Source organism: Arachis ipaensis, chromosome B3, assembly GCF_059453495.1.
Source record: "Arachis ipaensis isolate K30076 ecotype BB chromosome B3, ASM5945349v1, whole genome shotgun sequence".
NCBI lineage: Eukaryota > Viridiplantae > Streptophyta > Magnoliopsida > Fabales > Fabaceae > Arachis > Arachis ipaensis.
The window spans coordinates 21,441,005-21,460,704 of NC_142438.1; the positions used below are offsets into that span (position 1 = coordinate 21,441,005).

The 19,700-nt window shown below is 33.3% G+C and overlaps 2 protein-coding genes across 5 annotated transcripts; both read right to left on the minus strand.

Moving 5' to 3' along the window:
* Nucleotides 1–7,959: 7,959 nt before the first annotated feature.
* Nucleotides 7,960–12,222, minus strand: LOC107629887 (ELMO/CED-12 family protein). 4 transcript variants are annotated; one of them, XM_016332824.3, is made up of 10 exons: nucleotides 12,067–12,222; nucleotides 11,291–11,393; nucleotides 10,404–10,498; nucleotides 10,175–10,243; nucleotides 9,961–10,076; nucleotides 9,501–9,555; nucleotides 9,244–9,364; nucleotides 8,963–9,010; nucleotides 8,775–8,869; nucleotides 7,960–8,445 (listed from the first exon to the last, which is right to left on the minus strand). In XM_016332824.3, exons 1-10 carry the CDS (start codon nucleotides 12,160–12,162, stop codon nucleotides 8,344–8,346), a joined length of 900 nt encoding a protein of 299 aa, XP_016188310.1. In that variant the 5' UTR covers nucleotides 12,163–12,222; the 3' UTR covers nucleotides 7,960–8,343. The 4 variants fall into 4 exon arrangements, with proteins under 4 accessions (XP_016188310.1, XP_016188313.1, XP_016188312.1 ...); XM_016332827.3 differs by having other exon boundaries at nucleotides 11,886–12,139; XM_016332826.3 differs by having other exon boundaries at nucleotides 11,641–12,139.
* A 2,411-nt stretch (nucleotides 12,223–14,633) lies between these two features.
* LOC107634248 ((R,S)-reticuline 7-O-methyltransferase-like) lies at nucleotides 14,634–16,646 on the minus strand. Its single transcript, XM_021118368.2, has 3 exons — nucleotides 16,104–16,646; nucleotides 15,051–15,349; nucleotides 14,634–14,984 (listed from the first exon to the last, which is right to left on the minus strand). Exons 1-3 carry the CDS (start codon nucleotides 16,642–16,644, stop codon nucleotides 14,688–14,690), a joined length of 1,137 nt encoding a protein of 378 aa, XP_020974027.2. The 5' UTR covers nucleotides 16,645–16,646; the 3' UTR covers nucleotides 14,634–14,687.
* Between the last annotated feature and the right edge of the window lie 3,054 nt (nucleotides 16,647–19,700).

Sequence of the window (19,700 nt, forward strand, 5' to 3'; positions counted from 1 at the left end):
CATATAAGTGCATTTATACACAAAATAATAGACATAAAGAATCAAACAAATCAAAGATTACAATCATAAAAAGAGAATAATGCACACAGGAATGGAAATAAGTGGTTATATGATGTAACCACACAATTAGGCTCAAAACTCACATGCCTATGTGTTCTTAGCTCAAAAAACATGTTCCACAATATATAATTCAAACAAGTTCTAAAAAAAATTTATTCAAATTAATTAGGGTGCCCAATAGATAAAATCTTTGGAAAATTTCATTATTTTGGCTAAACTTATTATATATATGCAAACTAAGAAAATGCAACTAAAATTCTAAAAGACCTAAAAAAAATGAAATGCAAAAGTGTTGGGATTAGAAATTTGTCACCCAAAAGTGGCCGATCGGTCAGACGACCTCCCTACACTTAAAAGTTTGCACCGTCTTCGGTGCATTCAAAGATGAGCAAGGGGGTACGGCGACTTTACGGGTTGCCACCTTCAGCTGGTGGGTCAACCGGCTACTGCGTGTTCTTTTCTCCCGCTTCCGTTTTTGCTTATGATGGCTCTCCCATGAAAGGTAGAAGATAGCACAATAAGATGAGAAAATGCAAAAGCAAGGAAGCATAAATTGTTGGGATGAGGTAAATCACTAGAATTGAGTGAGTGAATTAGTGTGACATTGATGAAAAATAGGTGTGTGAATTCTAAGATTGCGCGGGATTTAGAACTCACACCCTAGCATTTAAAGCTATGTCACAACTACACAAAAGAAGCATACACTTCACTCATTCTAGTGTGCTTAAAATACTTTAAAGAAAACTTGTTGGTCAAGACAACCAAATAAGTAGTGAAGAAGCATGAAAGCATTCAAGTAAATAATCAAGCAATTGTGAAATGGATAATGAATGGATATTGATTGGTGTGTAAGTAAACTTTAATGAACAAAATAGAATATGAAACTTACACGTGAATCAATGACACACTTTAAATTTTATTTGCAATACCTAATTGACATAGAAGTGGGAGACATTGGTGCTATGAAACTTAGGAAAAGAGGTAGAAATTAAAATAAATCACATAGCAATAATGGTCCACAAAGTTTGAAAAGCTAAAAAATATGCAATTAGGTAAGCTTACTATCCAATTTCACAATTCCAAAATCTCAGTGCAATAGGTGATGTAAATAAGGATCAATCATAAACAAGCATCACGTAACAAAAAAATGCATTGACAATACACAAATTGCCTAATCATACTGAAATGCTTTAAATCACATGATGGTCAAAACATGCAATTTAAAAGATTTAGGATACTTGAGGGCAATGTCATACACTTGGTATTCACAAATGTTAAGCATGAAAAATTCAAAACCAAGTAATAAATTGTAATCTCAGTAAAGGACTCCAACAATGAATAATTTCAGCATCAAGAAACAGCAAATCAAATCAATAATCCAACACTTACCAACTAAAACAAAAGTTAAGCTAACTAACTAACTAACTAACTAACTAACTAACTAACAACTAAAAAACTAAAGAAAATAATGGTAGATGGTGAATGGTACTGTTGGATGATGGTTGAAGGATGGAAAGAAAAGAGGAGAAGAGAGAAGGAAAGAAATGGAGAGAATGGAAGAAAAAAAGGGGGTGGAACAGGGCAATGGGTCACACGTACGCGTCAGGTCACGCGCACGCGTGGATGGCAGAAGTGAGGTGCAACACGTACGCATCGTCGACGCACACGGGTGAGTGAAGAGAGAGATAGGTGATGTGTACGCGTAGGTCAAAATTGTGCTAGAGGCACAATTTCAACACACTACACGCGCAACTCTCTGGTTTTTGTACTGGGCATGAAAAAATTTGGTGGTCACGCGTACGCGTGGGCAAGGCGTACGCGTGAGGGGTTGAAATTCTTGGGTCACGCGTACGCGTGGCTGTGTGCTCTGTTTTTCAAAATTTTCCAATTTCTAGCACCAAACCAAGCATTCCAAACCTCCAAACAGCTACCAAAACACCATAAAACCTTATTTAACATACTAAACTACTAAATAGCCCAAACAAACAAAACTAAACATGAAATTAAACTAATTTAACAATATGTACAAAAAGAGAAAAATGAAAAGAGTTTACCATAGTGGGATATCTCCCACCTAACACTTTGGTTTATTGTCCTTAAATTGGACTTTTGGGGAGCTCTCATCAAGGTGGCTTATACTTGAATTCATCCTTGAACATCCACCAATGCTTGGACTTCCAATAAGCTCCATCATTCAAAATTAATAGCTCCAAGCTTTGATGGAGTTCCACACAAGCTAAGGGCTCCCAAAATTGATCCTCTTGTATGTCGGGATCCCAAATCTTGTTTCTACACCCATCTTCGAATTGATCATTATTATTCCATTTGGGTGGTAAACAAGCCGAATTCTCAATAAAGCCTCCAAACAACTTCTTAGACTCGAGAAATCTAGCTCTACACTAAACCTTGCAATCAAACTTTGAACATGCAACCATCATGAACCTAGAGTGATGTTTCCAACCACTAACCATCTTCCTTTTGCTCTTAAAGCCACAAAGAGCTCTAAGTTGACCATCTGTCTCAAGCAAACCATATTCAAGTGGGATAATAAAGCTTAGAGATAAGAGATTTACCCACTTGAAGGAACGGATGGATGGTGATGGCTTGGGGAGAGGTGTCTCCAATGTCTTTGCAAGCTCTACTCCATTGTGTTCTTCCTTGACAACTTCCACCTCTTTGCAAGCTTCTTCAATTTCAACCTTTTCCTCTTGGTAGCTTTCTTCCAATTCAATCTCTTCTTCATTGCTTACCAAAGGTATGGAAAGTTGTGTACATTCTTCTATGATCTCAATTTCATGTCCAATGGGAGAGGATTCAATTGTAGATAAGAATTCATCAATTGAATCCATCTCTTGATCAACCTCTTCAAGGTCTCCAACTATAATATGCTTCGGAGGTTGTACACCCTCCTCAACATCAATTTCAAGCTTTTTGGAAGAGGGCTTTATAATTCTACATTCCCATGGACTTTCAACATCTCATAAATCTTCAACCACTCCTTCTGGCTCAATTGTCTCTACTCCCTCCCCTTGTTGCAATTCTTGCTTCAACTCCTCTTCTTCACCTTGAAGCTTCAAGTTCACTCCCTCACTATGCTCCTTGGTTGATCCTCCACATTCGTCAATGGGAGTACTTAGGATGCATGAGCTTAGGTGGGAGGCCATATGGTTAATGGCTTCCGCCATGGTAGCAACCATGACTTCTAGATTCTTTAGCCCCTTTTGCTTCTCCTCTTGCCTTTGGGTATAAGAGCTAATATCTCTTTGTTGTTCTTGCAAGAAAGTTTGGAGAGCTTCATCCATTGGAGGCAATAATGAAAGAGAGGGTTCATTGTTTGGGAGAAAGGGTTCATAATTGGAAGGTGGTTCATCTTGGTAGGGGAGTGGAGATGATGTATATTGATGTGGTTCTTGGGAGTAATTGTGTTGGAATTGTTGTGGTTCTATGTATGGTTCATATGGCTCATAAGGTGGTTGGTATGGTGGATACAGATTAGGGTCATATGGAGATGTTTGGTGGTAGGAGGCTTGTGAGTATGGTGGTTCAAAACTATGTTGAGGAGGTGGTTCATAGGCATATGGTGATTGTGGTTGACAACCACAATGTAGGTCACCACACACATTAGATTGGTATGCATCATGGTATGGCTCTTGATCATAACATATTGGTGGAGGTTGTTGCCATGAAGGTTGATCAAATGCTTGAGACTCCTCCCACCTTTGATTGTCCCATCCTTGATGCATATTCTTATTGTAACTTCCATTCCCTCCAACATAGTTAGAACCAAACTCATAGCCAAAAGGATGAGAATTCATAGTACCAAAAGAAAATAAAAACAAAAACTAACAAGAAACAAAGAAAACCAAATCCTAAAACTAGCAAAAATTAGCAAACAAACCAAAAATTAAGCTATCTACAATATTAACATATATACAATAACCAATAACAAGCACACATTGCAATTTTCCAGCAACAGCGCCAAAAACTTGATATGAGGATTTGTACCGGTTCAGAATTTAACAAAATAATTTCGTTGTGAGCATAGCCTAAACCGACAATCGATCCTCAAATCAAAGTTTAATTTTTTTGGTTGTCACAAGTCCAACCCAATAAATGACAAGAAAAGTAAAGAAAACAATTAAAGAAAGCAAGTAATAAAGAGAGACATTCATGGTAAAGATTGAGAATCTAGGCTTTCTATCCTAGTCACTAATCATATTACAATAATTATCAAGAGCTAATCCTATTTAGTCATCTCCAACATTGGAAGAAGGTATAATGTTATCTTCACATGAGAGAAAGTCAAATAAGACTAGTTAATCTCAATCCAAAAGTCCTAATCAACTTACTAATTGAATTAGCAAGAGATTAGAGTCAATGAAAATAATATTAACTAACAACTCTAGATCACCAACCTAAGTTGGGTATTAATGACTCAAGATTGCCTAATTTCTCTTTCCAAGTCAAGAATGTTCAAAAAGCTACTCTAATATCTAACCAAGCATTTTGTCAAACACTTGGAAGGCATAAAAGGAAAGCATCATAAAAGTACAAGAATAATAAATCTACAACTACCCAATGCAAGAAATTAACAATAACAACTAAGAAAAGTACATTAAACATGAAAACATAAAATTACATTAAAGACAATCCCAATCCAACAAGAGTGCATGAACATAAAAGAGGCATAAAAAGGGAAATTAACAAGAGAACTAAGAAGATTGAAAATGTAAGAACAAGAAATTATAAAGAAAACTAGATGAGAATAAGAAATTAAACATAAATCTAAGAGGAATTAACCTAATTCTACCCTAATTCTAGAGAGAAGAGGGAGTTTCTCTCTCTAGAAAACTACCTAAAGCATGATTTCTAACCTAATCTAAGTGCCCCCCCTTTGTCCAATCTTCAATTCTGCATGAAATAGCCTCAGAAATGAGTTGGATTTGGGCCTGGAAAGCTCAAAAATCGCCCCAGCGTATTGCCTTTAATGAGGTCACGTGATCAGTGTCACGCGTGCGCGTGGACGACGCATACGCGTCGCTGGCAAATTTTCCCCTCACGCGTACGCGTGGCTTGAATGTCCTCTTCACGCGTACGCGTACTTCAATTCTCCAAATGCTCATTTCTTCATGAATTCTCCACTTTGTATGCTTTTCTCTTCACTTCTTCCATCCAATACTTGTCTTATGAATCTGAAATCACTCAATAAACATATCAAGGCAAGGAATGTAATTAAAGTGAATTAAAATTGGCAAATTAAAGGCCTAAAAAGTATATTTTCACTTTTAAGCATAAATTTTGGGAGAATTACAAAAGCATACTATTTCATTGAATAAATGTGGGACATGTTGATAAAATCCCCTAAATTAAGCACAAGATAAACCACAAAATTGGGGTTTATCACTGAGCAAAGAAGAGCATGATACATAGACTTTGCTTGATCGGTGACGTCACAATCGTGAAAGAAGTCCTCCATGCCCGGAAATAAGTGCTAATCAATGAAACCCAGAGCATCGAAACCCCGGTCCATCATGGAAGCAACGGGCCCCTCTTCCTCTAAATTCTACCCGCTGCTCCCTTCAAACAACCTCTTCCACTTTTTGCTGGAATTAGGAACAGGAATCTCCACGACCTCCACATCAGCACTGAATGCCCCAACTGCGGCCACCTCCTGAGAAACCATTTGCGAGTCCGGCTAAGTCACAGATGGAAGAGTTAATGGCGAAGCCCCATAACCCCCACTCCCTGAATCACGGATGAAGGCGGCCTTCAACCTGGCAAGAGTCGTCTACCCACCAGCCATCTTAACTGAAAAACACAACCAAAGGAAAAATGTTAAGTTATGAGCTTGGGAATTATAAAACCCAGAAGTAAAGGAAAATCATGGAAACACAAGGAAAGGGACTAAAAGCCACCAATGTAAGTCCAACACGCCACTGGATCACTTGTAACATCCTGGGGGTTCAATGACCTATCCCTAAAAATTGACAACAGAACATCGGCAATATCTTTATTCTTAGGAGACAGCCCCTCATAGGTAATCTTCCTCAAATAAGACGAACCCGCGCCGAAGTTCTAGTAGGTAGCGAAACAATGCTCCCCCTCCAAAGTCAACCAGAAAGGATGGTGTCACTGGGCTGGATGACCTTAAAATATTCCTCCTTAAAACCATAGAAGGAATCTTCAAATAACCCAAAAATCTGGCGATACGGCTGAGCCTAGAATGACACATAACCCTTCTTGTGCTTCCGCTCTTTAATTGGGATAGTGCACAAGAAAAAATACAGAAAAATTTTCACCCGTGTAGAAATCTCCAAAAGTTCACAAACCAAGTCAAAAGTCTGGACGGCTGCCCAACTGTTCGGATGTAGTTGAGACGGCGCCACCAAACATCAGTTTAGAAGGGCATGGACGAAGGCAAAGAAAGGGAGCCATAGCCCCAGCTTCGTGAACATATGCTCGTAAACCCACATGCATCTAGTCGGTAACCCAGAGAAAATCAGGATTGATATAACAAATCCTTTCGTCTTCCCCGGATAGTGCCAACTCGTACTAACGTTCCGCATCACCTCCTCTGCAGACCGCACCCTTATCATGAAACTTTCTAAGATCCTCCTCTGTGAGCCGAGAACGCGTACCTAGCATGTCGGAGGTTACCCAATAATAATTGTTAGAAACGCCTCTGTTCGAGTAAACGGGAACCCTAACACCCTCCGGTCTCCACCAAACCATATCTATAACCAATGAGGGCACCACTGTCAGCCCGCTCCCCAGAAAAGGAAGAACACAATTTCTACACTAAAATCTACCGAATGTCTAAGAAAAACTCAAACAATGGCACCCCCTATTTTCCCTACCGCTACGACACAAAAAATACACAAAAAAGGAAGAAACAAGCGATACAATGCGCAAAATGCTAAAACAAATAAAGGCACCAAATTATTTTCAGAGAACGAAAGAAAACAGCAAAGAAGCACAAACACAGAAGAATGCAGTCCCAGCAACCACTCAGAAATGTAGTAGAGAGCTTTTTTCGAATAAAGGAAAGTGACAGGCGATAGGAAAACGAAGAAAACAGAAGGAAGCCGTTACAAGTGAAGGAAAATAGACACCCAACGTTTCAAGTAAGAATGCAGAGGGACAAGGGGTAGAAATGGAATTTGAAAACCTCTCTTCTTCCATTAAGTATCATTATAGCACTTCGAAAGACGTAATGAAACTCTACCGCCAAAAAACGCAAAAGGTTGATTTGGAAACGACGCCACACTCTATCCATGAACTCCCGAAATTCTGAACAACGGAGAAACGAACTTGCTCATATTAGTGTCAAGACCCAGCTAGCTCGCTCCCACACTCCGAGGGCAATTGTTGCGGGCCTAGGACTCGGGTCCCCAAAATGGCCAAACAACGGCCCAACTCCCCAGCCCAAAATCCTCTTTACGGTCCAAACTGGCCAGAAAACCAGAAATTTTTAACCAACATTTAAATTCAAATACCTCCCTTATCTTAGCAAATAAAATAAGATAAGATAACAAGACAAATTATACAAGAAAAACTCAGGACTCCCTCACTGGGTTACACACTCCTAACCCCCCACCTATACCTCTTATGTGAAAACACGTACACTATTCAAACATCACTAGAAGCAATTGTTGAAATAGCATGTTGATCGCAATAATGATTATTATTTTGATTAACTTAATACATTAAAAGGTTCGCAAATTATGCTGTTCTATTCATAATCCGAGTAACACTGGAATTGATCATCACCAGACAACTTCTAAGTCTAAGCTAAAACCAAAAACTAAACCTAATTTTAGCATATTATTTTCAATTCAATGTCTAAATTACATTTTCAAGCATGATTCAGTTCCCAGGAGAAAGAAAAGAAACTTCATCTACATAAATGTTTGGTATTTTGCATTTGATATATTCAATGACTGTTACATGATTGAATTGCGAATCAGAACGTGCGAATTGGTACCCGCTTCTTGCTTCTTGCTCCCTGTTGATTAATCAATTCCATATGCATTTTGCATCTCAAGAATGCATGTCATTAGCCACTCATTTAATTCACTTAATGTCAGCTAAAGAGAACTTCATAAGTGACTAACACAAGTTCATTAAAAAGTGGAATACTAAAACCCCCTGAAGTACATTGAGGGGGTTGACATTGTAAATGAAACTGTATATGCAATACCTACAAAATTGTTTCATCATTTGTGGAATTTGTTGCTCATATGGACAAGGGAAGAAGAAGAAGAGAAAATAAGAGTGGAAAGCCTATTGATACAAGAGGTTGTAAGCAGGTAAGTCTTGTATTCTATGGATGTCTTCTAAGGATAGCTCTCTCTCCAATTGCAGCCGCGTCGCTCGTAGAACCTCCTGAAGCCATGGAAATCAACAGCAATCAAGAAATTAGTATGTCTCACTTTCAGTTTTCATATAGAAAGGAATGGCCATTCATTGGATTGTTCAAGTGGTTTGGTACATGTTTCCATCACAATCTTGGTTCCTAAGGTAGCATTAGGTTACTATCACAAGACTAAAATATTAACGTCTTTTATGTCTCAAGATAGGAACCATACACAACCTAATAATATATCCTAACATCATCTTCAGAAGTCATAGTTGTGTAGCGTGTTCTCCAAGGTAACTAATTTTCCCCCCTTTTTTGGTGATGCAGAAAGAATATAGAAAGAAAGAAAGAATACATTGAAGTCCATGTACTCTGCACACATAGCAAGCCACTGCGCATCCATCATCTCGAACGCTACACAAAATAGAACATCGAATGCTTCTTCATCTTCTGCAGAACCAGGCAGTGAAACTTTTAGTTCAATCAGTTGAAGCCTTGAAGGAGTAGTAAGAAATCAAAAAATTCAGTTGACACCACTCTTACCTCCTAATAACCTGACAAAATTAATGCCCGGAAGACATCTAGGCTTCTCTGTCAAAAATAATATCAGTTAAGTTATTACAAAATGTAGCTTGCATTTCTTAGTTTTGACAAAGGAAAAATTTTCCAAATGACAGAATATAAAAGTAAAATGCATTGATGTAAGATAACTCATGGTCTTTAAGTCTTTCATAATTTTAAGTCTGTTGAATCTTGAGGGTGAAGCTGGTCAAATAAAATCAATAAATACTAAAAGTGAGTGCAATGAGAAATGGTTAACAAACCTGAGTGTAAATCCAGCATCTGTATCAACATATATGATATGTTAATGCCAGCAACGGCAAACGGATACTCCCATGTCGCTCGCTTTCCTCCTTTCTTTGTCATCAACCTGTTAAAAGATGTCTTCATTTGAATTTCCATAAAAATTAGTAATAACTCTTGTTTTTCTCCCAAGACAGATATCAGGAAGATTAAAATAAGCACATAAAAGAAGATCAAGTTCTTCCATATGTGCACAACGAAAAGAAGGAATGCATACCGGATAAGTCCTCACGAAATAGAGTAGGTTTTCGAGCGAAATGAAGCCGCACCCCCTGAGGAAAAGCATGATATCAGAAAAGAAAAAAAAAGTTGCCTGAAAATTTTGAGGTGATGGGAAGCTGAAGCACATTGAACCTCTTTTGAAGCCTAATGAACAAGTGATTTTTCATATTATTGTATCAACTAATCAGAAAATTGATGAGCTTCACCAAATAAGTTATTTAACAAATCTGTATACTAAACTAATTGCATGACACAGATCTCCACCGAGAAAAGGCCAGGATCAAATTTATTCTTGTTATGCTACACAAGTTAATATTTGATTTTATTTACAACTTTGTCTGAAATGAATTGGTTAAGCCAAATACTGTCATCATCCACTAATGTACTCAGCAAATTGTTGCAAATGGACGAAACGAAAATGTCCCGTGATCTTATTTGAACATAACTGTTGTTACCTAAAGTCTGTTGATGGATTAGGACCTTGCCATCCCATTTCTTTCCATTGATCAGATATCAAGCCTTTCAGAGAGACATTTGGAAAGGCACAATGCCACAATGAACACAATGCTTCCTGTTGAGAGTTTATGACATTGTTAGTCAAGTGTGGTTTGAAGATATAATTGAAATCATTCTGAAATTACAGAGTCCATGATAAACAAAGAAATATACTTGATGATCCGGTCGAGCCTCATCGAATGGAACATTCATCCGTTCTTGAAGTCTTTGAAGTCTTTGCTCCTGAATATGACTATGAAACGTTCACTAAAAGAGAAATAACAATAGGAAACATACTAGGAAACATAAGTGCTGATTTAAATTAAAAAAAAGTTCTCTGCCGCATTAAAAGTGAAATAGTTGCACTAGTTAAACAAATCACCATCTTTGGTTCTTCCTTTACCTGGATTTGTGTCAAAAGATAGTCAGCATTTCTTCGAGTGTTACTGCGGCTAAAGAGTGCTCCTATCCATGATCTTGATCCAACCATAGCATTAGCTTCATGCAACAAATTATATGAGGGATAAGCTATAGAAGAACAAAACTTGAAAGTTAAAACAGATACATAAAGAGAAACACCAAGTAGATTTCAGAATTACATAATATGTTCTTCTAGTTCATTCTTGAAAATTGCTTTTCCTAAAACACAGACTATATTGCAAAGGTGCATTCCATTGAAATGAATTTTTAGATGAAGCAAAGAAGCTCCTTTGTCTCTATTTGACAAAAAGCAAAAGCTCCATAACATAGCTACTGCTCACACTATTACACAAGCTCGAAATTTGAAAATGGGCTAAAAATAAAAGGATCAAAACTCATCCTAATTGACAAAACCAACAAAGGAAAATAGGCAATATAGTCATATATAGAGTATATAAATTGCACATGAACTCCAGCTAGATGAAATTTACCCTCCAATGAAACATAAAAGGAAATTATCATCATGAATGCAAGAGAATCAAATGATTTGTGTTTTTCTTTTATTGGTTTTTCACGGTATCCCCAGCCCATCATGTGAAAAACTAATCTGTCGCGAAATTGAGTTCCATTTAAGGGTTTGCCGTCAGACAATGGATTGCTACATGCATAACGCTGGAATCGAAGCCCCCGACACTTACTTAAGTGAGTTAACCACTCGATCAACTCAAGTTGGTTAAATTATTTGAGTAATTGAATGGAACAATTTGCATAATGTGCAGAAATCTTGCATATTGTGATCAAGATAATAATAAAACTGGAAACAAACAAAAGATGATGATGGATGAAGGTAGAAGAGGGTGGGTTACTCACAAAAACATTGAGCAAACTGAGATACTAAGTGAGTGGAATTATGTGACCATTCCAACTCTTCATCTTTCTTTCTATGTCTCCAATAAATCTCATCTTCATCAACCTGCATTTCAATTCATAAGCCATGTATTAACCCAAAAAGAAAAAACAAAAATTGGATTACACTTGCATTCGGAGAATATGAAAAACTCATCAATCCACAACCTATGAAAGCAATTTACTTTCTCAAAATGGTTACAGAAACTGGTAAAAATGATGCAGTTTCTGAATACTATATATAGAAACTCCTACATTATCAAAAATCAGTGATATATGAGGGGGAAAAAAGAAGAAGAGAATATTTGATTTACTTTGTGAAGAGAGGAGCAAGAAGGAAAACATCGTTTCCTCTTTCTCAATCTCATGAGGATGCAATCACACTCAGAAACCTTTCATCCCTTTTTTAAAGCTTAACAGAAACCAAAAGTCACAACAACAAAAGACAATTATTTTTTTTTCTATATAAAAAAAAGACAGATCAATTTTTGAAAGAAAAGGGTCCCCAATGAATTATGATTGCAACCAAGCCATGCTAACCTTGTAAATTCAAACCTACCAATCATAAAAATTCTGTTTGTCCACTCATTTTTTTTTTCACTTCAGCAATTACTAGGGAGAGAGAGAGAGAGAGAAATAATAACCAGAAGTTTAATTAACATGAGACATAATAACACAAGTTGACAATGAAGGAAACACATAACAAAATAAATCAAAAGGGGATTCTGCCTTTGCTTAACTTTAAGGAGTAAAAATGAAGTTAGTGATGGAAAAGTAGATTTGAAAAAAGCTGGTTCAGAAGTGGAGGTGGGTGGTGTCCGTGCTCTGCATAGCATATACCTTTAAGCTTTCTTTCTTTTTTTAATTATTTTTTTATTTTTTATTTCTAGCCCACCAACTTTACATACAAGACAAATATTTATATACTTTTGTCATAACAAACGCTTTGAAATTCAATAAGAGGACAAGTGAAAAAGCATATCAAGGGAATTTCTTGTATGTATGTTATTGTATTGTTGCGTAGACATTATCTTATTACATTGCTTTTAGACACCTTCATAATAATAAAGTAAATTTCACTAATTTCATCAAAATATACGAGTGTGTTGCGTGTATATTAAAATCAGTCATCAAAATTAATTATTAGTATAAAATACATGTTAAAATATAAATATATATTAAAAATAAATTAAACTATACATATATTTATATATAAATACATTAATGATTAATTTTAATGTATGAATAGTATTTTTGCAAAATATATTATAGGTTATACAATTATCCATGATAAAAAAAAGTATATTTCATTATTTATTAAAAAAATTACATTTTATATAAACTTTTATTTACATTAAAAATTTTGTTCAATCAATGGAACACGTTTAAATTATCAAATACTACGTGCGTATAAAAAAATTAGCTATTAAATTAGTGACAACGTATTTGTGTATAAATATATATGTTGTTTAATTTATTTTTAATTTATATTTTATTTTTTAATATGTATTATTCGAATAACAGATTTGATGATTGTTTTTTTATATACCTGATATAGTTGTTAAGTTATTTATAAATGTCACATTTATTTCCTTTCTGAATCTGCCTTAGAAAAAAATATTGTATTTTTGTGTTTAAATGACAATTATTTGTTCATCTCGTCGTTCATATTATATATATATACATAATCATCTGAGTGTTATTATTAAGAATTTAAATAACTTACTGACTAGCCCACCTTGGATCATTTCAGTTATTTATGCGATCCACTGTTTTATTTTGTATATATCCAAAATTAAGGTGGTGAAAATTTACGCAAGAATATTTGTTGAGGGAAAAAGAAAGACTATAGTGGAAGATGCATAGATGCATAGAATAATATAAGATAGATAGATAGATAGATACAACAAATACCTGCTATGTTATGATATATGATATGATATGACATGTCAGTGTTGTTGGTGGTATCAATGTCTGGAATAGACCCACTATGATGGTAGAGGGGAGTGGTTGTGGGGCCAGAAAGAAGAACAACAAGAGATGGAAAAATGACATTTTGTTGAAGGCTGTGTTTTGCATTGAGGAAGGGAAGAGGGCAAAGTGTTGTGTGATGGGTTTGCTTTGTTTATTTTTTATTTTTCCTTTTTCTGGATTATTTTTTTGTGGCTTTGGAAGCCATACATTTTCCTCATTGCTAGGCTATATCGTAGCTATCGCTGCTGGTTAAGGTAATTTGGTTTCTCGTCTCCAAATTATTATGTCATGATTATTTTTGTTTGCATGGTAGGAAAGTGATTACATATGGCTAATTTTTCTTATATTAATTAAATATATATGTAATATATTGTTATCGAAAGATTAGGTGTTTTTTTTTATGAAAAGTATAGGTAACCAACAAGATTTTTAAACAATGTATAAACAATGTGAATTAATAGGGTTAAAAGAATAAATTTAATTAGTAGCATTAAATTAGGGTGTAGTGTATTTTCATTTGATTGGTAGTTGTTCATGTTGTTCAAAATTTTCATTGTTTTCCTAGCACTTCCCTTTTTTTTATATGATGTTTTATTCAAATCGGACGGTCCGATTTGTTTGAAGAAAAAAATAAATTATAAATTGGAGGGTCCAATTTATTTGGAGAAAAAAATAAACTATAAATCGGACAGTCCGATTTTAACATTAAAAATTTTTTTATTTTCGAAATCACAAATCGGATCCGATTTGTGATTGTTTGTTTAAGAAAGAAAATAATACAAACAAATCGGTGCCTTCAATTTGTATATCCCATACCAGTGTGAAACACATCTCTCCTCACAGTTTCGTTATACACTTCTCTCTCTCACACATGAAAAATAATAAGCGATTACATATACTATAGACCCATAAGAATTTATTAATTTTGGTCATCAGTTAAGTATTATTTAAAAATATAAAATAAAATATATTATTAAAATATTAAATTAAAAAAATTAAATTAAAAAAATTTAATTGATAATTAAATGATAATAAAAAATAATAAAATATGATAATTTTTAATATTTGTTTTTTAAATAATTTTGTATAGCTAAATGCTAAAGATCGCGTTTTACATCAATTTTGATTTCGAAAAATTAAATCTCTTAATGAATTATTGAAAGATAATATTGTGATTAAATTGATAATTTTTTAGTTAAATAATGTTATAATGACTTATTTTGTGACGTGTATCTAAATTATCTAACGGATGTAAAAGACTAATTATTAAAAATCATATTATAAAAACACAAAATTAACCATACCGAAATTGGGACTACAAAACCCTGTTCACGATAACACAAACAAGAATGAAATGGTGAGAAACATAAGCATGTTTTTGTTGAGATCAGATTGGGAATGCCTCAATGATTGATGGAAGAGCATTAATGTTGATGATGTTGTAGCGAGGGAAGCCTGTTTCCTTAAACAGGCAGTTCCAATTTTCTTGGGTCCTTTCTTTGCCGCCACTGTTGTGTGCAAGAAGCATCATGTCGAAGGCAAACCCAGTGTCATCAAACACATCATTTCCTTCCGGCTTAAGAACATGATCCACAATTATCACCTTCCCACTCTCTCCTATTGCCTTCTTGCAGTTCTTCAAAATCTTTATGCAGTGCTCGTCGCTCCAATCATGTAAAATCCACTGTTGAAAAACATTGGCAATTATATTTTACACTTTGAAAACTATGAACTAAGTTGGGTTTAATACCTTCATGTAAATAGCATCTGCTTGAGGAATGGAAGCAAACATGTCTCCACCAACATGGGTGATACCATCATACATGGGTGCCGTTGCGACAACATGAGGCAAATCAAAGTTAATACCTTTGATGTGTGGGAATGCCTTCACAATCTCAGAGAGTGACCCTCCAATTCCACCTCCAACATCAACCAACGACTTAATCTCTTTGAACCCATCTTTGTAGCCTGATATCACAGCCTTTGACACAACCCTTGCAGTGCAAACCATACCCTCATTGAACAACCTGTTATATTCAGGGTCCAAACCTACGTTTCACACCTTAAAACATTAGAAACATTTATACTACATAGGAACTTGATTACAAATATTTATATACTTGATAACAATTTTAAATGTGAAAATTTATTGAAAACCGAGTGAAACTCTAAGGATTTCAAAAGTAATTCAAACATAGAAAAAATTAGTAAAATATTTAAGAAATTCAAAAAAGTAAAACATTATTTACCGTCAAATACAAGCCCATACTATGTCCAGTTTAGATAAATACCTTAATTAAACTTTTTTTAATAAAATATCTTAAATAATAAATGATTATATTAAAAGTAACTTATAAATAAGTTATTTTGTATTTAAGTTTTTAGCTCTAAAAGTGATTTTTCTTTTTTTTATAAAAATGTGATAAAAAGTAGTAGTATTATAAAAGAACTCATTTTTTTAAATTTCTCTATAAACTCCTAAATAACTTTTTAGAAAGTTGCAATTTGATTTTGAAAATTGTACAAAATATTAATACTACTACTTTTCATAAGTTATTAGCTCAAAAAAATTACTTTTGAAACTTCCCAAACAAGCCTTGGATCTGTTTTATATCTTTAGATTTTTAAAATAAGAATAAATGTTTTATATCTTTTTATAATTTTTTTATGAATATATATTTGAAAACTTTTACAAAATTAAAAAAAAAATTCTAATAATCAATTTTGTTTTGGTTTTTGCATGCACCTTTTAATTCTTGATTTGGCAAGAAATGAATATTTGCAGAAGAGTAGAGTTTGAAACCTGTCATAACAAATTGTTCATGGCCATGGCACTTGAAAAACGCAGTTCCATTTTGCATTCCTTCCCTGATACACTGACTAATGTAGTGAGCAGGGTTCAAGTGAATGGGATGATTCTCAAGCAGCAACATCGGCGCCAATGTCATCTTTGCGTCGCGTAGGATCCACTTGGAGGCGCGTGTGGCTCCGTACAGCGTGTCTCCGTTTTCCGAGTGCTGAGCACTGAAGATCTTTCTTCTTACAAGAACCCTCATTATTCTTTGGAGCATCGAGATCTCAGGCGAAGCCGCGTCTTCAATTTCTTCGCCGATCTTCGACAACGGCAGCGACTCGCCGTGCCGCTCGATTATGTCGGCGATGCCGAGCTCCACGGCGCATTTTAGCGCCATGGAGTCTGTGAAGCTGGTCATGAACTTCCAGATTTCAGCTTGACCAAGCAATGATTCCATCTCCTCCTTGTCTTCCATGTTTACACCTTGCTGATCATCACTCAAATAATTTGCTAAGTAATAAACAAATTTGAAGATATTGATGTTAGACATCATTTTTTTTTTTTTGGAAATTTAGTTGGGAGTGAAACAACTTAATGCTTATGGATAAATTTTTTATATTAATTATCTTACATATTGAAGTTCATTTACGAAAATTTTAATTTTATTTTTTTAATAGAATTACCAAGAGAAGGAAGTCTTGAAGCAACCGATAAGTAGTTTTTTTTATGTATCTAGATAACCAATCATTTTTTTAAACAACATGAATAACCATTCATCAAATTAAAATAAAAAAGTATAGGTAAATAATAAAAATATTAAATAATGTGACAATAAATGTATTGGATGTATAGTGTGCGAAATGTTATTCTAATATTAAGATTTAGGTAGATAATTTGAAGGTATAGTGTGTTTTTATTTGATTAGTGGTTGTTCATATTGTTCAAAAAAGTCATTAGTTACTTAGCACCGCCCATAAACATCCGATATATTCATTATTCAAATTATTTAGTATTTTCATTATCTACCTATACTTTTCCTTACATTTTTTTTTAATTGCGACTTTGTTTTTAGATTTTAAGAACGCAAAATATTTGTGCATTGAATTATCCTTTTAATAGAATTATAATTTCTTTTTCTACAAGAGTAATATTAGTAATTGCGTATCTTGACCTAAAATTCGAACTTAAAATACTTACGGGTAAAATGAAGTATTTAGCTATTTAAGCGTCATTTTTACGGATGATGTATTTAAAGAAAAAGAAAAAATATCTCTTCAAAAAAAATATTTGTTAGTTTTAACAATTTATCGTTATAATGTAGTAGTCCATTATTTATGTTCCAATAATACTAAAAAATATCTAAAGTTATTTTATATTACATAATATTATATTTATAATTTTATACATATAATATCTATAATTATATATTTATTACATTTAAAATTATACAATTATTTTTAACAATCACTAATAAATATTAAATAGAATAAATTTAGATTATTTGAATTAATTTTTTATTATTTTTTATTTATGCTCTATATAATACCCATTAATATATAACTAATATTTGTAAATTTTAATTAGCAACAAAGAGATCGATAATTAATGCACCAATAATATATATAATGATGCATGAACATGAAATTGTGCAATGAGCGATACAAAGTAGTCACATGAATGATAAATTAATTTGGGCATATGTTTATAATCCTTGTTAGAGTTCATAGCTGGGACTTACATATAGCAATATGGTATATACGCTTCGACGATAATAATGGAATGCGAAAACAAGAAAAGAAGAAAATGTATTATGTATGTGGCGTGTGTCTCCAATAATATGCAGCAATGAGAAATTATACATGTATATTGTGAGCTTAAGGACTCACCTGCATCATTTTATTTTGTCTTTTTTTCTTCCTGCAAATTGAGTATAACAACTTCTCGCTATACCTTTTTATAGAGTAAACATAATTAATATATTAACAATTCCACTACATATCCAAATATTTTTTACAATTAAATCTAACTAAGTTGATCTAAATCGAACAAAATTTACTCACACAACGTACACGTAAAATTATGTCCTTTTTTTTGTATTTTTCTCTTTTTTCTATTAATGTTGTTGTTGCCGTGTTTTATTTTTTTCTTTCCTCATTTTTTTGATTTGATATTGTCTTTTTGTTTGATTTTTTTGTTTTATTTTTTTTAAGAGAATAAAATAAAAAAATATGAAAAAATAAAATTAAAAAAATAAAAAAAAAAGATAAAAAAGAAGAAAAAACAATAGAAGAAGATGTGGAAGAAAAGGAAGAATTTTAAATTATACAAAATTTATAAGAACAAAAAAATCAAAATTTCTTAACAATAATATATAAATTTCTAAATTTTGACATTAAAATTTTGCTACAAAAATGTCTTTTTTACTGCTGTAATTTTTTTTCCTTCTTGTTTATTCTTCTTTCTTTTCTTATTTTTCTTTTTGTGTTGCTCTTATTTCTTCTTTTAGGAACATTACTTCTCATATTACACTACAAGAAAAATATTACTGTCAGATTTATCGACGAATTTGACAATATATTCATTGAGTAAAAATTACTGTCGGATTCAGATTTTCGACGATAAATTTGCTGGTAATAAATAGAGGTAAAAAAAAAATTGGCGTGATCATTACCGTCAGATTTAGGGAAGAAAAATCCGACAGTAAGATCAGATAATTAAATGAAATGCACCGTTTTGGTCACAGATTGTGTATTGCCGACGGATTTTTCCAACGATAAATCTGCCAATAAAATTGACCCTAAATTTAAATTTGCGAACCCTTCCCTTCCATTTCTGCAACATCATTAACCTCACTTCTCTCCCCTTTCTCTTTCTCTTTCGCCGCTAGCCCCATCACCACCATTCGCTGCCGGTTGACCACTTTCCACGACTCCATCCGTCGTCGCCGTTGAGGAGCGTTCACCTGGCCTGGAGCTTGTTTCTGTTATGGAGGAGCTTGTTTCTCTTCTGCGAGTTGCTGTCTCTATTGTTCACTGTTTGCCTCCGTCAGCTGCAAGCAATTAATTACAAGTGAAGGATCAATATTCGATAAATTTATCTATTTTTTATATAAAAAAAGTTTTAACTAATTTAAAAAATTATTTTTCTAAATATATACTTTATATATAAATAATTTATTTTATTATATCTAATTTAATTTTAATAGAATCTTAGATGAATTTCTAAATTTTTTAACCTTTTCATCCATTCAATGACAAATTTGATTTTTAAAAACTCATGTAAAAGCGAATAAGAATAGTTTTTCTTTTAAGTTATTTTCAAATTTTTCGTAATTAAATATAAGATCTGACTTTTGAAAAAAAATTTAATTTTTTATTTTTTAAAAAAAATATTTATTTTTAACAAACAAAAATTATTTTATATTTAAACAGATTTTTTTCAAAAAAATTTTAAATATTAAAAATATCTTTTGTTTCTGTTTTTTTTTTAATAAGGTATTGTTAACTTAAAAAAAAAAACAAATAATTTATTTTTTTATTTAAATAAATTTTAAATTGAATAAAAATAATTTATTAAAAAAAATTCTTTTTTAATTAAAAAAATACT

Excerpts from the sequence above, each read along its gene's own strand:
- LOC107629887 (XM_016332824.3), bottom strand. The coding sequence starts at position 12,162 with ATGCTATGCAGAGCACGGACACCACCCACCTCCACTTCTGAACCAGCT. Across the intron at positions 10,244-10,403 it reads ATCTTTTGACACAAATCCAG|GAGCAAAGACTTCAAAGACT; the intron begins GTAAAGGAAGAA and ends AGTCATATTCAG. Across the intron at positions 8,870-8,962 it reads TTTTGTCAGGTTATTAGGAG|AAGATGAAGAAGCATTCGAT; the intron begins GTAAGAGTGGTG and ends CTGGTTCTGCAG.
- LOC107634248 (XM_021118368.2), bottom strand. The coding sequence starts at position 16,644 with ATGTCTAACATCAATATCTTCAAATTTGTTTATTACTTAGCAAATTAT. Across the intron at positions 15,350-16,103 it reads TGAACAATTTGTTATGACAG|GTTTGGACCCTGAATATAAC; the intron begins GTTTCAAACTCT and ends TGTGAAACGTAG. Across the intron at positions 14,985-15,050 it reads CAGATGCTATTTACATGAAG|TGGATTTTACATGATTGGAG; the intron begins GTATTAAACCCA and ends GTTTTTCAACAG.